Below are 16,220 nucleotides of genomic sequence, written 5' to 3'. Positions count from 1 at the left end.
ATAATTTCTCTTCTTCGATTATTCAAAATCGTTTTTATCTGTTTATTCCTTGAAATTGGGATAATTCTGACTGAATTCTCTAAGTCTGAATATTCTTCTAGACAAATGGGCCTCAAAAGCTTTGAGTTAGCTCACCATGGAAGAAGTCAAAGACCATCACAATCTGATCCATCCACTCAGTTTTGGGATTTAGGGCTACCACAGTCTGGAGCTGAGGAGGAGGTTCTAGGTCGCCCTAGACTCCTCACAATATGGCATGGTTACCCAGCCTGAACATCCACACCACTACTGCACACCGGGATCACAGACAGAGATTTGAAGATCATCAGAACTCAGCTGCCCCATCAGAGCACAATGACACCGTCACAGAGAGGGAAGGCCAAGTGAGACATCAGGTCTCATCAAGACTCCCAGCCCTGTTGGGCGGTGGTGGTGCACACCTTTAATCTCAGCACTTGGGAGGCCGAGGCAGGCAGATCTCTGTGAGTTCAAGGCCAGCCTGGTCTACAAGGGCTAGTTCCAGGACAGTTAGGACTGTTGCACAGAGAAACCCTGTCTTGAAAACCCCTCCAAAAATAAAAAAATAAAAAGACTCCCAGCTCCATGCTCTTCTCTGAAATGATGGGAATACCTCCAAGCGAGTCAAAATGTTTAGTCGTGGCTACTGCATTGACAGGCCATGTCAACGATACAAATAAAGTTCCTCCAATTTAAAACCCTGAGGAGATCACAACTAGTGGAATTAAAAAGCACGTGGAAGAAACACTGAGCAGAGGGAGCTTCACGCGCTTTAAACTATTCTACCTTTGCACCCACCTGACCCGTGACTGCTGGTAGATGTGATTTGGGGTACTGAACCCTAGCCTAGAGGTCACTGCTGAAAATGCAAATAGCAGAAGAGTAACGTATTCGTGAGGCACTTCACTGTCGCTAAAACCTGAAATTCCATCTGTGTGTATACAGGAAAATAAAAGCTTGTCGTTTTCTTGAGAAATATTTCCTCAGTGAGGCAAAGAGTTCAAGCAAAATAGTTACTATATATATATATACATATATATATATTAGTTATAGCTATATAGTTATGAAGTTCCACTACTCTGAAGTGTTTTCAAAAGCAGCCTTTTGTTTTTTAAGACTCTTACTGAACTACCATGGCCACTTCCAAGGTTCCGAGTAGCGCTGACAAACCTTAAGACAAACAATTACGGACCACAGAAATCTTCCCCCCTGTGTCTCCAGAATGGTTATCCAGGGTCACTGCTGCCTGCCCACAGGACCAAGTGTTCCCCAGTAGCTGCGACTCACGTGATCAGAAGGATCGTTTTACCTCATGACAATTTGGAGGCCTCGTCAAAAGCCCCGTAAATTCCACAACAGGAACACTCACTACTTCTCCAAAAGAACAGAGCCCACAGTTTCCAGAAGAACAGGAGACTCTGTGCCCATTTTGTGCTCTGTGGGGCTCCCTCAAGACAGGGTACTTCAAAGGAAATCCCCGAAGGCATGAAAGAACATACATGCATTTCATCTTGTGGGTCTCCCTTGTCCCCAAGAACAAACATCAGGGTATAGCCTTTCCTGAGAAGGGACACATGACCAGGTCCCCACAACACCCAGGTCTAGCCAGCTCCTTTTAGCTCTGAGGTCTCCACAGCCTGTGGGAATAAGAAGGCCTTATTTGTTCTCCAAAGTTCCAGCCAAGAGAAACTCAACAGTAACCTTGCTGCAGCATGAGAGGGGTTGAAAACGGAAACTTCCCAGCAGCCACCCCAGTCCCCGAGAACCTTTTATGCAACCAGCACAAACTGGTGCATCTGCACAGAATCCTATTTCTGTGCGCCTAATAATATTTTTAAACATGCTGGAGGTGGAGACTCCATGAAAGAGATTTGTGTGGAATCATTCTATAAAAGAAATTACTGCTCCCAAAAAGTCATCCCTCAATTATTTGCCTCAAAAAATGTTTTCCAGGTTGGAGATGTAGCTCATTGGTAGAGTTCTTGCCTAGAAAGCTCAAAGCCCTGGGTTCAATCCCCAGCACTAGAAAAATGCCAAAATTTCCATTTTGTTCTGTACACTAGAGAGATAATTGGTGGCATATAGTTGGTAGCACTGAGCTAGAATCAAAGCCTTAGAAGTCTCATCCCAAGTGGCTTACCTGAAACATTGGGTAGGTCAAGAATGTCTCCAGCATCCTCCCCTCACAGGCAGGATTGGCTTCATACTGTTTTAAGAGCTTGTCAAAATCTCTGTTTTGTTTACAGTTGGCAAGTACTTGGAGGCTGTACTGATGATTACGCACAAATTCTTGATAAATGTTCAGCATGGGTAGCAAAATATCAAACAGATCAGCTACAAAAGAGAAGGCAGCATGGCTATTTGGTGCCTGGAGAGTCACCACGAAAAGTACCACCTAGTACCATAGGACCCAGACCCTAGTTACCTGCCCGGAGGACAAATTGGGTGGAATCTGCCCTGCATGATAATGTGACTCCAATTCCACATGAATTATGATAGACCAAGGGGAAACATCAACAGGTACCTACTGAGCCATGGCCAGTACAGCAAGAGTCCCACTGTCAGAGGAAACCCATAGGATAACAGCGAAGTTTAGACATCCAAGGCTGATTAACACATACTATACCCTAACACTAGCCAATCAACAGGAATTTATATCCTTAAAGAGCGGCTTACCTAAAACCAAAGTAGGCCAATTTGCCAGCCTTGCCTTCAGTCCTTGGTGGAATATTTCATGAAGGAACATGATTGTTTCACTATAAAAAAAAAAGAAAAACAATACCATTCAGTAACTATAATGTATCATTTCTGTGAGAAGCCCAACAAATGCTTAAAGTCTTTCTATCTATATACATGATACACCAGTCTCATAAGCCCTCCATAACATCATGGGCTATGTACCTGCCTCCATATGATTTCTCTTTTAGCCTCAGAAACCCAAAGGAAATCAAAATGAGCCCCAAAGTCAGGAGGACAGGATGCTCCCAATCTGCTTCCGTTTCACATGTATGGTCCTATGCTTCTAAATTTAATATTCCAAGGAGATCTTTCCTCCCCCAGCTCTTCTGACGAATTCTAAGGAAAGGATTTCCTCTAGTAAGAGAACAGCTGCTCTTTCCTGCTTTGAACCCTAGCCAACTGATGCATTCCCCTCTGTAGTTTGATACCTGAGTTAGAAGACAAGTGGAACAAGTGCTGTGCATAACTGGGAAAATTACATTTTCTAAAGCATGAACTCTGTTGAAATTCAAGATAATTGGCCAGCCTAGGCTTCACTTCAGAGACAAGGGAATCCAGTTAAAGAGCAGCCATGACAGCAAGCACCCTGCATGGCCACCCATTTCAAATGCACCTCTTCAATTCTCCATGTAGAACTAGGGGGCGCAAACAATCGCTGGGTTGTATGAAGAGCTCACAGTCTGAGCTTCCAATCAAGAGGTCTACCATTCACAGTCTGAATGCCAGCAGTGTTCTCTTGACCTCTCATGATCTAGATCAACAAGTCCTATGGAAGCAAATCATCAGGGTAGCCAAAAACCCAGGGCCACACGCTTGGATGGCTACTAGCAGAGAGAACAGCTCACAATCTCCTCCGTGGCCTCATCCACGCATGCTTGAATAACTGTTTCCAGAATGCTAACAGCCCTGCCTGAAGAAGGCAGTGTGAGAGTGCAGCTTTAAAGAGGCCCTCCCGTTGTTTTGACTTTTGAATCATATCAGTATATTATCCACTCAAAAACAAACACATAATTAGAATTTAAGTAAAACACCCAAGCTTTCCTCCCTCCACGTCTTCCTTTGTTTCATTTTTCCACAGCACTGATCGCTGTAGAAAATATGATACATATTTTCATTCATTTGCTGTCCACTTCTGTTCTCACATCAAAAAATATATAAATGTCACGAAGGCAGGGAATTTCTGCTCTGTCCACTAATTGATCTTCGCCAAATACTTACTGCAGAAATAAATTCCACAAGGATTCTCGAGCCATCTTAGTTTGTATGCTTTCTAAAAGGCTTCTGTGTAAATTACACACAAAGTCACATCAATCACTCCAACTCCGTCAGCTTGGAAGAGAGAGTATCTTCCACACGAACATACCCTCACACAGTAACAAGAATGCAAATGTCCAACAGAGATGCAAACTGAAAAGGTCGGATGTCAAGACTCAAGAAAAACGCAAATGCAGACTAACAGTACCATTGCAGGATCGCATACTTCCTCTTAACCTGAGAACCACGCAGATGGATCTGCGAGACCTCATCTTCTCAGACTAAAACAGGGATGTTTTCAAGACACACCTGTTGAGAAATATGCTGCTGACATCATCATGGCTAATGGGGGGCTTCTTGGAGCTGGCTGCCATCCGCAGGGGCCGGAGGAAACCGTTGACCAGGATGTAGAGCTGGTGCACGTACTCCGTCTCAGCTTCCACCATGGTGAACACAATCTGGTTTCTCTTCCTCATGCTCTCAGCATGGGGAGAACAAATGTAGTCCTGCACAATGGTCTTCCACTTCCTCCTACACAGCCATCCCCGCATGAAGCTCTGAACCTACAGAACGAGGAAGGAGGGAGTCTGGGAGATGAGACAGTACACGTATAAACAATACCTTTTGAACGGTCCTTTGACACTTTCTTCAGTACTATAAACATTGGCAAATATTCACAAAATATCAGGGGGAAATGATTTTAAAAAGTTTTCCTGAGGTTCACAAATTTCTATGATAGCTTAAATGCATTAGGCTTATTCATATAGACACTAGAATATACTGCTACTTAGCTAGTAATACTTCAAGATTTAGGTAATGTATTTAAATAATATAGCTAAAGGTTTCTTTTTAATAATAGAGAATACAATATATTTTTATTTGTTGTGAAAAGTAACATAAAATTTGTCATCTTAATAATTTTTTAAGTGCAAAAGATTGAACCCAAGGTCTTATGCATACTAGACAGGTGCCCACAATTGAGCTCCAATTGTTTGCATGTGTGTGTGTGTTTGTGTACATTTATCATGTATGTGCAGGAGCCATGAAAGCCAAGAGAGGGCATTGGATCCCCTGGAATTGGAGTTACAGATGGTTGTAATCCACCATGTGGGTGTTAAGAATCAATCCTGGTTCTCTGTAGGAACTGACTAATTTTATTTACTAAAATGTCTTCAAGGTTCACCCATGTCGAAGTATGTCTCAGGATAGCTGTACTTTTTAAGGATAAGTGACAATACCATCACACATTTATCCTCCTCATGTCTGTTGGGCATAATGGCTGATAACATCCTATAGCTGTTATGAATAGTATTGCTGTGAACATGGCTATGGCAATATCTCCTCAAGATCCAGATCTTGTTGCTATTTCTTTAGAAATATACCCAGGAATGGAATTACTGGAAAATGAGGTATTGAATTTCATCAAGGTCTATTTACCATATTACAATCCACATCGCACAATTGTACAAAATTTCTCCATACCCTTGCCAAAATGTGTCATGTTCATCCTGTTTTGGTTTGCAGTAGCTGTCCTAATGGGTGTGAGGTTCAGTCTCATTGTGGCTTTGATTTTTTCTCTTCTCCAGCAATTGGTGACCTTTTCATATGCTTGCTGATTATTGGCAAAACATCTAAATAGTGGTCTATTCAAGTGCTTTGCCCAATTTAAGCCAGCTGATTGGATTTTTTTTTATTGATGCTGAATTTTGTTTTGCTTTGCTTATTTAAGCCTAAAAAGTAAGTGTTGAAATTGGCTCATCTAATAACTCCTACAAATGAGCAATCCGAGGTTTCAGACTAACTGCTTAGCTGGAAAAGCTGCAAGCAGAGCCAACATCCTTTCGTAAGTCTTTCCTTTCCCGCTTATCCATTGTCGGACAAGACATATATTAGTCTTTGCAGTGATGAGTAACTTTTAAAGAATAAATTAATATAAAATGTTCATAGAAATATCATATAGTTTTTTAAATGGATCTGAAATTCCTGGGCACGATAAGAAAAGTAGCAAATCTGGAAAAGTCACTAGTTTGTATGGTTTGGCCAGTCAACAAACACGAGCAACTCCTAACGTCCCAGGTAACTTAAAACCAGGGAAACGGCTATATATCATAATCCTTCACTCAAAGGCTATGCGACCTTGAATTCCAATCCTATTTTCTCAGAATGGACCTAAAACTAAGAAGTCCTTTTTAAATGTAAAAATTACTGGATAAGTAATTACGCTATGGCCCTTTAGAGATGGCAGACTTAGCAGGAGGTGTATTTCAGGTTCAGATATTCACATAAGCTTCAATCCCCTACCTGATCCCCTTCATACAACCATTATCTATTCATCATCCCTTTTCGATATTTCCTTCATCCATGTGATATAAATTACCATGCATTTGATTTTATGACACTTGAGATGTTGCCATGTGCTTTCTAATTTTGACACCACCGCATAGGTTTCTGTACGGCTGTTAAGACTGATACACTCAAACAATAGAAACTAAGCAGATTTCAGTAGAATTATATAAAGAAGATCTATGCATGCTATTTTGAGAATTCTAAAGAACATTTTTTGTGAATTATAAGCAATTTTGAGTTGTGATCTCTTGAAGCTTAAAGGCTACGTTTGCCAAGATTAGAGAAGATAAGAGGTTCGTTTGTAAACAGCCTTTCCACAGACATTTATTTGATTTAGGACATAAAAATTATTAAGTTAATTTTGAAATCTATTAACACATTAAAAATAGGTAGTTTAAAATTGCTTCTTTGGAGAATCACAAAGGTTCAAAACTGTACATTTTTCCTTTTATTATTCTCTTATTTGATAGAAATAGGTTTGGAAAACTCAACTCAATTAAAATTTGTGTTAAGTAAAATCTTTCTCCTCACTTTGGCAGATGTTCCCTGATGAACAATAGCTGCCCCACTTACTTCCTAACAGATCGGCCCCTCCTGTATGGATGAAAATTGGATATTATTAATATCCTTGTTTACATGCAACTGCATGCTATTAAAAGAAAAGCACCGCATTAGTTTTGAAATACAGTTTCATAAACCAGGTTCAAATAAACAGTTATAATGCTAGGAAAACAATAGCTTTATTTTACTTTTTTATTTCTTGAAAATATTCAACTCAACCCAGAGAATCTGCTCCAAATTCTGAGAAATATTTGGTTAAAGTTTTTTATAGCTAGCAGGGAATAATTATTTAATATAGAATTATAATTTCTTCCCAACTATGAATGCGACCAAATCAAGAGTTTCAACAGTGCTGCATTAACCCAACAGAGAACACTGCTGTGTAAATGTGTGTTTGTGGCCTTCTTCCCAGCACCCGGAAGGGACGTTCTAGGACTGGAAAGAAATCCCAGGCTGAATTTTTCCAGACCAGCGTCCATTCCAATGAAAGGACAGTCTGGGAGGCATTAGCAGAAACACCAAGGCTGTCCCCAGCTCAGGGACACAATAACAAAGTCACCATCACAGAGTAGACAACTGGTCACCATGCTCCCAGAAGCCCCCCCCCCCCACACACACACCTCTTACCTTTTTAATCTTCTTGATGTCAGGATCCTCATCCTCTTGATGGCTCTGGTAAGGGCGCATCCGCTCCTTGGTTTTATTAAGAGCAACAATCTGTAGGACAGAACAGGCACAGTTCAGGATCCAGGGAATGGCGGTATACAACCATGCTACAGAAGCGCTAGCCACAAAGATGGCAGGAATGGCCAACTGTTTATGCCCTCTTCTTAGCTGGTGCTCCGGTACAGGAAACATGAGTCTTACTCCAAGCCTGGGGTTTCAAGTGTTGACAGGAAGTGCTCCACAGAGTGTGACTTGAGGTCTGCCTTAGGAGAAATACTAGTCCAGAGCTTAGCCCTGAGAGACCAGGCCGATGTCTCCTCAGGACCCGCCCGAAGGGTAGATGCCATGAAGCCCTATGGTCTCTAAAGACAGAACGCTCAACTTAAAGCCCTTGTAAGCAGCCTGTGACCTTTGAAGTGTGTGTTTCACCATCCTTGTGCATCTCCTAGGGAAAATGGTAGCTACCATTGCAACCTAAAAGTCTCGGGGTTGGTTAAAGCCAGCTGCAAAGGACTATGTCAAAGAAGCAGAGACTGTTATAAGCAGGGTCTTTCCATATACATCTAGTCCCTGTGAGCTGCAGGGGATTTAAGAGCACGTGGCCTCTGCTCACAGCACCACGGTTTGCTAGTTCAGCCTCAGCTGTGCTTCACACAAGCCTAAAGAGGTTAAACAGAACCTCTGAGAAGTCAAAACAGGTCGGAAGATCACAAGTGCCCCCCATCACCACCACCGGTGACCTGTCTTTGGATCTTGTCCCCCAAATTAAGTAAATGCACTCCACTTCCATTTCCTATGGGAGAATGGGAAGATAATGGAAAAGGAAACAATTCCTGTCAAGCAGCCACAAAAAACTACAAAAAAACAAACAAACAAACAAAAAACCTGGCAACTTCTCACTGCAATTTATATTCCGACCAAAGCAGAGCATGACGAAGACAGATAAACACACACAAGTAAATCCTGGGGAGCCCTGCTTGGTGCTGAGCTCCTCTCGTGGTGCAAATACCAACCTGCTTCTCTCAGTAAACAGGCATCTGCTCTGGAGTACCGGGACAAAGGAAGAACACAATAATTTTGTCTTAAATTACAGTGCCTGATATAGCCTTTTCAAATGCAGGTTTGTTAAGTTTTCCGCTGCTGCTTTCACTGTATCAACTATCAGGGTTGCACAGAGGAGGCTGGCGAGTCTAATGATACGGTGAGCACACTTGGCAATTCATCATCCATAGAAGAGTTCTCATCTCCAAGCTTTGAGCCGGATACATTGAGTACCATACTCTCAGTGTAGCTGGGAGCAGGAGGTGGAACCTATACAGGAGTCCCAGTGAGCCTAGCGGAGGTGTAAGAGAGTGAAAAGGAAATGTTTGCAAAGAAAAAATGGCAGTAGAGTTGTCAAAGCTAAGGAGCCTGCCAACAAGAGCTATGACTGCCGCCTTTGGCATATACCACATACCACACCTATGTCCGTTAGACATAACGGACATAAGAGACACCAGTGCACCTCTGGTTAGAATAGAGAGGATAAGCTAGTCTCTACATTCCTGCTCCATTCTTCAGCTACTGCTCACTTTCTGTGAGCACCCACAAGACAGCCTAGAAGGTTTCTGCATAGACTGAGACCTAGGGTCGGAAGGAAAACCCAAGTACAACACCATACCCGGCACCATGGCTATGGACTCAAAGACCACCTCCTCCATCCCATAACAGTAACACTATCCTGAGCATCACTAGAATAGGGGCCAAGGGAAACCCAGAAATGCCCTATAGTCAATCAGTGCCTTCTTGTTTATCCCAAGTGTGCTTTTCAAAATTCTGCCCTGAGAAATCTAGAAGAAAAGAATTTCAGAATTCCTATCTGATCCTTTCTTAGTTATCATTATGAACTTTAAGTTATCCCATGGCAGACTCACAGATGTTACTTCAAGAGTCTATCTGATGACTATTTTGTGTGTGTGGTATGTGTGTGTGTGTGTATGTGTGTGTGTGTATGTGTGTGTGTGTGTGCTTCTTAGCTAACAAAGGACATTAGGGGCACAAATAACAACAGAAGGTAGCATGTTTACTATGGTGGTAGAGTAGCAGCACATTTACCTAACCCCGAAGCAGACAACAGATTCAGGTCTAGATCAGCAGCCCAGCCATATATCTGTTGATAGCAGAGGAACTCAGCATGGGATTACATTTTTCTTCTGAATATTAGACAGATAATCATGAGGAAGTAACAGAAGACAAGAAACAGTGCAACAGAATCTTCAGCTGGGAAATACCTCTGATTTAAGCCTTTCAATTTCGGTGTCTTGATCTTCAAGCTGGTGTCGGAGTTGGTTAGCAGCAATTTTTTCTGTCTCCACAATCTGAACCAGATGAATGTACTTCTGCATTAACACTTCCCTTTCAATCAAAATGTCTGCGTAACTTAATAGAAAATTGCACAGTTAGTCACTGGAGTGTTGTTCTACCCCAGTTTCATACAGCATAGGGCTCACACATTTATAAAGGGACTCATGCATGTTGTTTGGCTAGTTCTGCCTTGCACATTAACCTACACCATATAGTTGGCATCTTCATAATATAGAATTTCAGTATTTATCATTTTACATATCCTCCAACTAAGAATCAATTTAATGTTGGCTGTCACCCACAGTTTTAATATGACTATGAGAAAAAATGGAAAGGAATTTTTGGAAGATTTTAATATGAAAATATATGTCTTCTTTAAGGAAGTCAATGAATTGTTTTGAATTAATGCTGTAGGTCTTCAAGGATAGTATTCAAAGGGTTGCACAGGGTAGAACATTCACCAGTAAAACTGACCTTCTCCCAACAAGAGTAAGGCAACCCCGAGAATAAGGTCTGTTCAGGAAGAGACCGCCAGTTCTGTGGGGGTCTCTGTGGGGTCCAAACCACCCACTACTCTGCTCTGAAATTGATCAGAAGTTAAACACATGATAGAGAAAGTTAAACTCTTTGGGCAGTGTTACTTACATCCATTTCTTCAGCTAAGCATGACAGAGAGAAAACCTGTTCTTAATTTTTACTAATAATACAATATAGAGGTGCCTGGACTATGATACAATGTCAAGGCACTTGGAATACTATGCAACATCAAGATACCTGGAAGTCTGCATCAGATCCCCTGCACTGTTTGCTTAGGGTGGTAAGGTGCGTGTTCCTCTCTCCATAAACCTTTTCTGAATGGCGTGTTAACAGTTGTAATTAATAGTGGACACCATTTGTTGGATGCATGGGGTGTATCACACATTTTCTCATTGCAGCCTCCCTGCAATACAAGAGGTGGGGCTTATGACTGCAATCAGTGCGGGAGAATTGGTTCTCAGAATACATACTGACCCCAGGATTAGGATCAAAGCAAAGCCTGTCTGACCTAAGTCTGTGTTATTAACCACCAGCCAAACTGGTCTCTCAGGGGAGAAACAACCCTTGGAGACTTCTGGTAAGTCTCCAGGCTGCTTGCCTTCTCTTTGGGACTTTGAGTCACTGAAGCCATGTTTGTCCCACAGAACCTCCCTCAAGATCATGGTGAAGAACCAGAAGACGAGCTGTCTGATGCAAGCTATAACAAGGAGAAGCTTTCTCCATGGAGTCCTACTCTGTGTACTGTAAGTGAGAGGATATGGGCCATTGTGGGGCAGCCTTTTTTAATCACCTCATCCCAAACCAGTCACAGGAAGTCTGCTGAGGAAAAGCATAGGCAAGTGTTCCAAAAAAGCAAACACATAACAAGCAGAATGTCTGAAACAGGAAGGCAGTGGTACCTGGGATCTGCAGGCTTTTAGGACATTTGAGTAGAATTATACCCTCAAGTTCAGAAATATATGTAGCTTCCTTCTAGTAAACTCTCTTTCTAACCGCTTTGAAAAGGCACTGTACTTCTAAGAACTCAGAAGTCGTGGGGCCATGCTAAAGTCCCACTGTGGCTGAGTCACTGGTCACTCTTAGCACTGAGGTCACACGTGCTAGAGTTGCTGAGGATCTTGGAGTTAGCAGCAGTCTCAAGTCACCTGCTCTAAGAAATCACCCCTTGAGCTTAGAAAGAAGGACTAGATAGGAGTAGAAAGAAGATGGAAGAGGGCAGAGTTTTATCAGTCTTCCTTCCTCTAAGGCTCAGGTTCTCAAACTGTGGGTAGGGACCCTCTAGAGGGGGGTTACATATCAGATATCCTCCATATCAGCTACTTACATTGCAATTCATAACAGCAGCAAGACAACAATTTTGAAGTAGCAATGAAGATAATTGTGTGGTTGGGGCCACCACAACACGAGGAGCTGTATTAAAGGGTCACAGCTTTAGAAGGATTGAGAACCCCTGTTCTAAAAGGAGGAAGCAGCAAAAGAGCACAAACAGAGCTATAAAAATTTTGTCCTTTCCTGTCAATTTTACCTGAAATGTGTGTGTTTACAAATGTATTTGATCAATATTAGGTAGCAGAGTAGTATTTTATTTGATCAAAAAAAAAAAAAAAGATCAAGCCAGCAACTCCCCCAGAGCAGGCCTGAACCAGCAATCTCTGCTGGAGCAGGTCAGAGGCGATGACTCTGACAAGAGCAGGTACAAGGGAGCCACTGCTGAGGGAGCAGACCCGAACCAACGACCTCTGTGGATCCAGGCTCAAGTCAGGGTGTGAATCAGCAACCTCTGAGGTAGCAGGACTGAGACAGGGACCTCTGCCAGAGCAGGCTCAAGGCAGTGACCTCAGTGGAAGCAGCCCCAAGCAAGTAATCTCCCTGGGAACAGGCCTGAACAAACCTCCTGGTATCATGGAACAACCACAGGCAGCACTGAGTGACTTCCAGAGTGACTGGAACTGTGACACTGACTGTACTACAAGGAGAAACCATCTGAGCCTTGGATCCACTGGCACCTGGAAGATTGATCACCAGAATCACAGACAGCCGCAACTACATCAATCAGAGGAAAATATGGGTAAGAACACACTCAACACCACAGAGAGCAACATGACACCAATAAAAACTAGTGGTCTTACACAAGCAAGACTTGAAAACCAAATATAGATGAAGCAGAAGAAAATGACCTAAAAAATTAACCTTAGGGGAATATTTAAGAGAAATAAATATTAAAGAGAAAATAAAAAGTTCCCTCAGAGAAATGGAGGAAAAGACAAACCAAAAATTGGAAGGCATCAACAAATTCCTTAAAGGAAACCAAGAATAAGCAATCAAACAGATGAAAGAAACAATACAAGACATGAAAACTGAAACAGAGACAATAAAGAAAACACAAACTGAAGAAATTGCAGAAAAGGAAATTATGAGAAAATGCCATAAATACAAGCATAAACAGCAGAATACAAGCAATATAAGAGAGAATCTCAAGTGCTGAAGATACAATAGAGGAAATAGACTCATTGGTCAAAGAAAACATTAAATCTAACAAAAGCTTAACACAAAATATCCAGAAAATATGGAATACCATGGAAAAACCAAACCTAAGAACAATAGGGATAGAAGGAGAAGAAGTCCAAGTCAAAAGCACAGAAAATATATTCACCGAAATCATAGAAGAAAACTTTCCCAACCTAAAGAAAGATATGCATATGAAGATACAAGAAGCTTACGGAACACCAAATAGACTGGATTTTTTTAAAAAGGGGCCCCCTTGCCACATAATAATTAAAACAGTAAACATGCAGAATAAAGAAAGAATATTAAAAACTCCAAAGGAAAAAGGCCAGGTTACATATAAAGGCAGACCTACCAGAATTATACCTGACAGAAACAATGAATGCCAGAAGGTCCTGGTAAAGCATTATGAAGATATTAGGAGACCATAGACGCCAGCCCAGACTACTATACCCAGCAAAACTTTTAATGACTATAGACAGACAAAACAAAATATTCCATCACAGAACTGATCTAACCAATACCTAGCCACAAGCCCAGCCCTACACAAAGTACTAGAAGGAAAACTCCAACCCAAGGAACTTGGCTACATGACCAAAAAGACAGACAATAGATTATCTCACAGCAGCAGATCCCAGAGAAGGGGAAAACACACACACAATAACATCACCACCAACAAAATCTAAAATAGCAGGAGATAGCCATCACTGGTTATTAATATTCCTTAATATAAATGAACTCAACTCACCTATAAAAAGAACACAGGCTAACAGATTGGATACAAAAACAGAATCTATCCTTCTACTGCATATAAGAAAAATACTTCAACCTCAAAGACAGATATCACCTCAGAGTAAAGGGTTGGGAAAAAAATTTTCCAATCAAATGGACCTAAGAAACAAGCTGTTGTGGCTATCCTAATACCTAACAAAATAGACTTCAAAGTAAAATCAGTCAAAAGAGACAAATAAGGATATTTCATATCAGTCACAGAAAAAAATCATCAAGAGGAAATCTAAATACTGAACATCTATGCCCCAAATACATGGGTACCCTCATATGTTAAAGAAACACTTCTAAAGCTTAAATCACACATCAAACCACACACACTAATAATGGGAGACTTCAACATCCCACTCTCACCACTGGAAAAGTCTGTTAGAAAGAAAAACTAACAGAGAAATAAGGGAACTAAGAGATGTTATGACTCAAATGGACTTAATAGACATCTATAGAATATTCTATCCAAACATAAAAGCATATAGCTTCTTCTCAGAACCTCATAGAACCTTCTCAAAAATTGATCACATGCTAGGTAACAAAGCAAACCTCAACAGATACAAAAAAGTTGGAATAAACCCATGTATCTTATCGGATCACCACGGCTTAAAATTAGAATTCAACAGCAAACTAATTCCAGAAAGCCTACAAACACATGGAAATTAAACAATGATCACCTGAATCATAAATGGGTCAAGGAAGAAATTAAAGACTTCCTAAAATTCAATGAAAATGACCACACAACATACCCAAATTTATGGGAAAAATTAAAGCAGTGTTAAGAGGAAAGTTCATAGCACTAAATGCCCATATAAAGAAGCTGGTAAAATACCACACTAGTGAATTACAGAACATCTGAAACCTCTAGAAAAAAGAAGAAAACTAACCCAATAGGACTAGATGGCAGGAAATAAATTGAGAGCTGAAATCAATAAAATAGAAACAAACAAAAAAATTACAAAGAATCAATGAGACAAAGAGTTGGTTTTTCAAGAAAATCAACAAAATAGACAAACCTATATCCAAATTAACCAAAAGGCAGAGAGAGAATATCCAAATTTACAAAATCAGAAATGGAAAAGAGGACATAACAACAGACATGGAGGAAATCCAGAAAATTATTAGGTCATATTTTGAAAACCTGTACTCCACAAAATTGGAAAACAAAAGAAATGGACAACTTTCTGGATAAATATCACTTACCAAAATTGAATCAAGATCAAATAAGCAAATTAAATAGACCTATAACTGCTAAAGAAATAGAAACAGTCATCAAATGTCTCCCAACCAAAACAAGCCCAGGACAGATGGTTTCAGCATAGAATTCTACCAAAATTTCAAAGAAGGGATAATGCCAATATTCCTCAAATTTGTTCACACAATAGAAACAGAAGGAACATTGCCAGATTTCTTTTATGAGGCTACAGTTACACTGATACCCAAACTACACAACAATGCAACAACGAAAGAGAATTACAGACCAATCTCCCTCATGAACTTTGTTGCAAAAATACTCAATAAAATACTGGCAAACCGAATCCAAGAACACATCAAAACAATCATCTATCATGATCAAGTAGGCTTCATCCCAGAAAAGCAGGGATGGTTCAACATTCAAAAATCTGTCAATGTAATCCAACAAACAGAAAGGAAAACAAAACAAAACAAAACAAAACACATGATCATCAACTGTGTTGGGATTTTGATGGGAATTGCATGGAATCTGCTTAACAAAAGATTTCTTTTGGTAAGATTGCACTTTTTAATATGTTTATCTTACCTATCCAAGAGTATGGGAGATCTTTCTATTTTCTGATGTTTTCTTCAATTTCTTTCATCAAAGACTTAAAGTTATGATCATGCAGGTCTTTCACTTGTTTGGTTAGAGTTACTCCTGTATAAGTTTGCATTCCTATCATCAGTAGAGTAGTGTTCCCCTTACTCCACATCCTCTCTAATATAAGTCGCCCTCTGTGTTTTGATCTTAGCCATTCTGACATGTGTAAGATAGTATGTCAGAGTTGTTATTATTTGCATTTCCCTGGTGCCTAAGGATGCTATGCCATAAATGTCTTTTGGCCACTTGAGTTTCTTCTGTTGAAAATTCTCTATTTAGATTTGTACCCCATTTTTAATTGGATTATTTAATATTTTGATTTCTGGTTTCTTGAGTTCTTTATATATTTTGGATATCAGCCCTCTGTCAGATGTGGGACTGAAGATCTTTCCCCATTCTGTAGGCTGACACTTTGTCTTAATTACCTTGTCCTTACACTTACAGAAACTTTTCAGTTTCAGGAGGTCCCTTTTATTGATTGTTGCTCTCAGTGTTTGTGCTACTGGTGCTACTTTGGAAATCAGTACAGTGACTTCTCAGAAAATTGGAAATTAATCTACCTCAGGACCCAGTGATACCAGTCTTGGGCATAAACCAAAAGGATACTCAATCATATGTACATAGTGGCATTATT

The 16,220-nt window shown here is 40.6% G+C and overlaps 1 protein-coding gene across 6 annotated transcripts in view; it reads right to left on the bottom strand.

Annotated features, from left to right (window-relative positions):
* Rasgrf2 (Ras protein specific guanine nucleotide releasing factor 2) overlaps window positions 1–16,220 on the bottom strand; it is a 222,831-nt gene that overhangs the window by 131,157 nt on the left and 75,454 nt on the right. For 5 of the 6 annotated variants that reach the window (XM_057789497.1, XM_057789499.1, XM_057789498.1 and 2 more), the window contains exons 3-7: window positions 9,855–10,002; window positions 7,546–7,635; window positions 4,321–4,574; window positions 2,695–2,774; window positions 2,159–2,352 (exon numbers count right to left, since the gene is read on the bottom strand). In XM_057789497.1, coding sequence (XP_057645480.1) covers window positions 2,159–2,352; window positions 2,695–2,774; window positions 4,321–4,574; window positions 7,546–7,635; window positions 9,855–10,002 — 766 coding nt within the window. The remainder of the gene's footprint in view (window positions 1–2,158; window positions 2,353–2,694; window positions 2,775–4,320; window positions 4,575–7,545; window positions 7,636–9,854; window positions 10,003–16,220) is intronic. The other variant, XM_057789502.1, reaches the window with a different exon arrangement.

This window comes from Chionomys nivalis, chromosome 15, assembly GCF_950005125.1.
Source record: "Chionomys nivalis chromosome 15, mChiNiv1.1, whole genome shotgun sequence".
Lineage (NCBI taxonomy): Eukaryota > Metazoa > Chordata > Mammalia > Rodentia > Cricetidae > Chionomys > Chionomys nivalis.
Note: the sequence above shows the minus strand (reverse complement) of the source record. Positions and strands in the feature narration are given on the sequence as shown.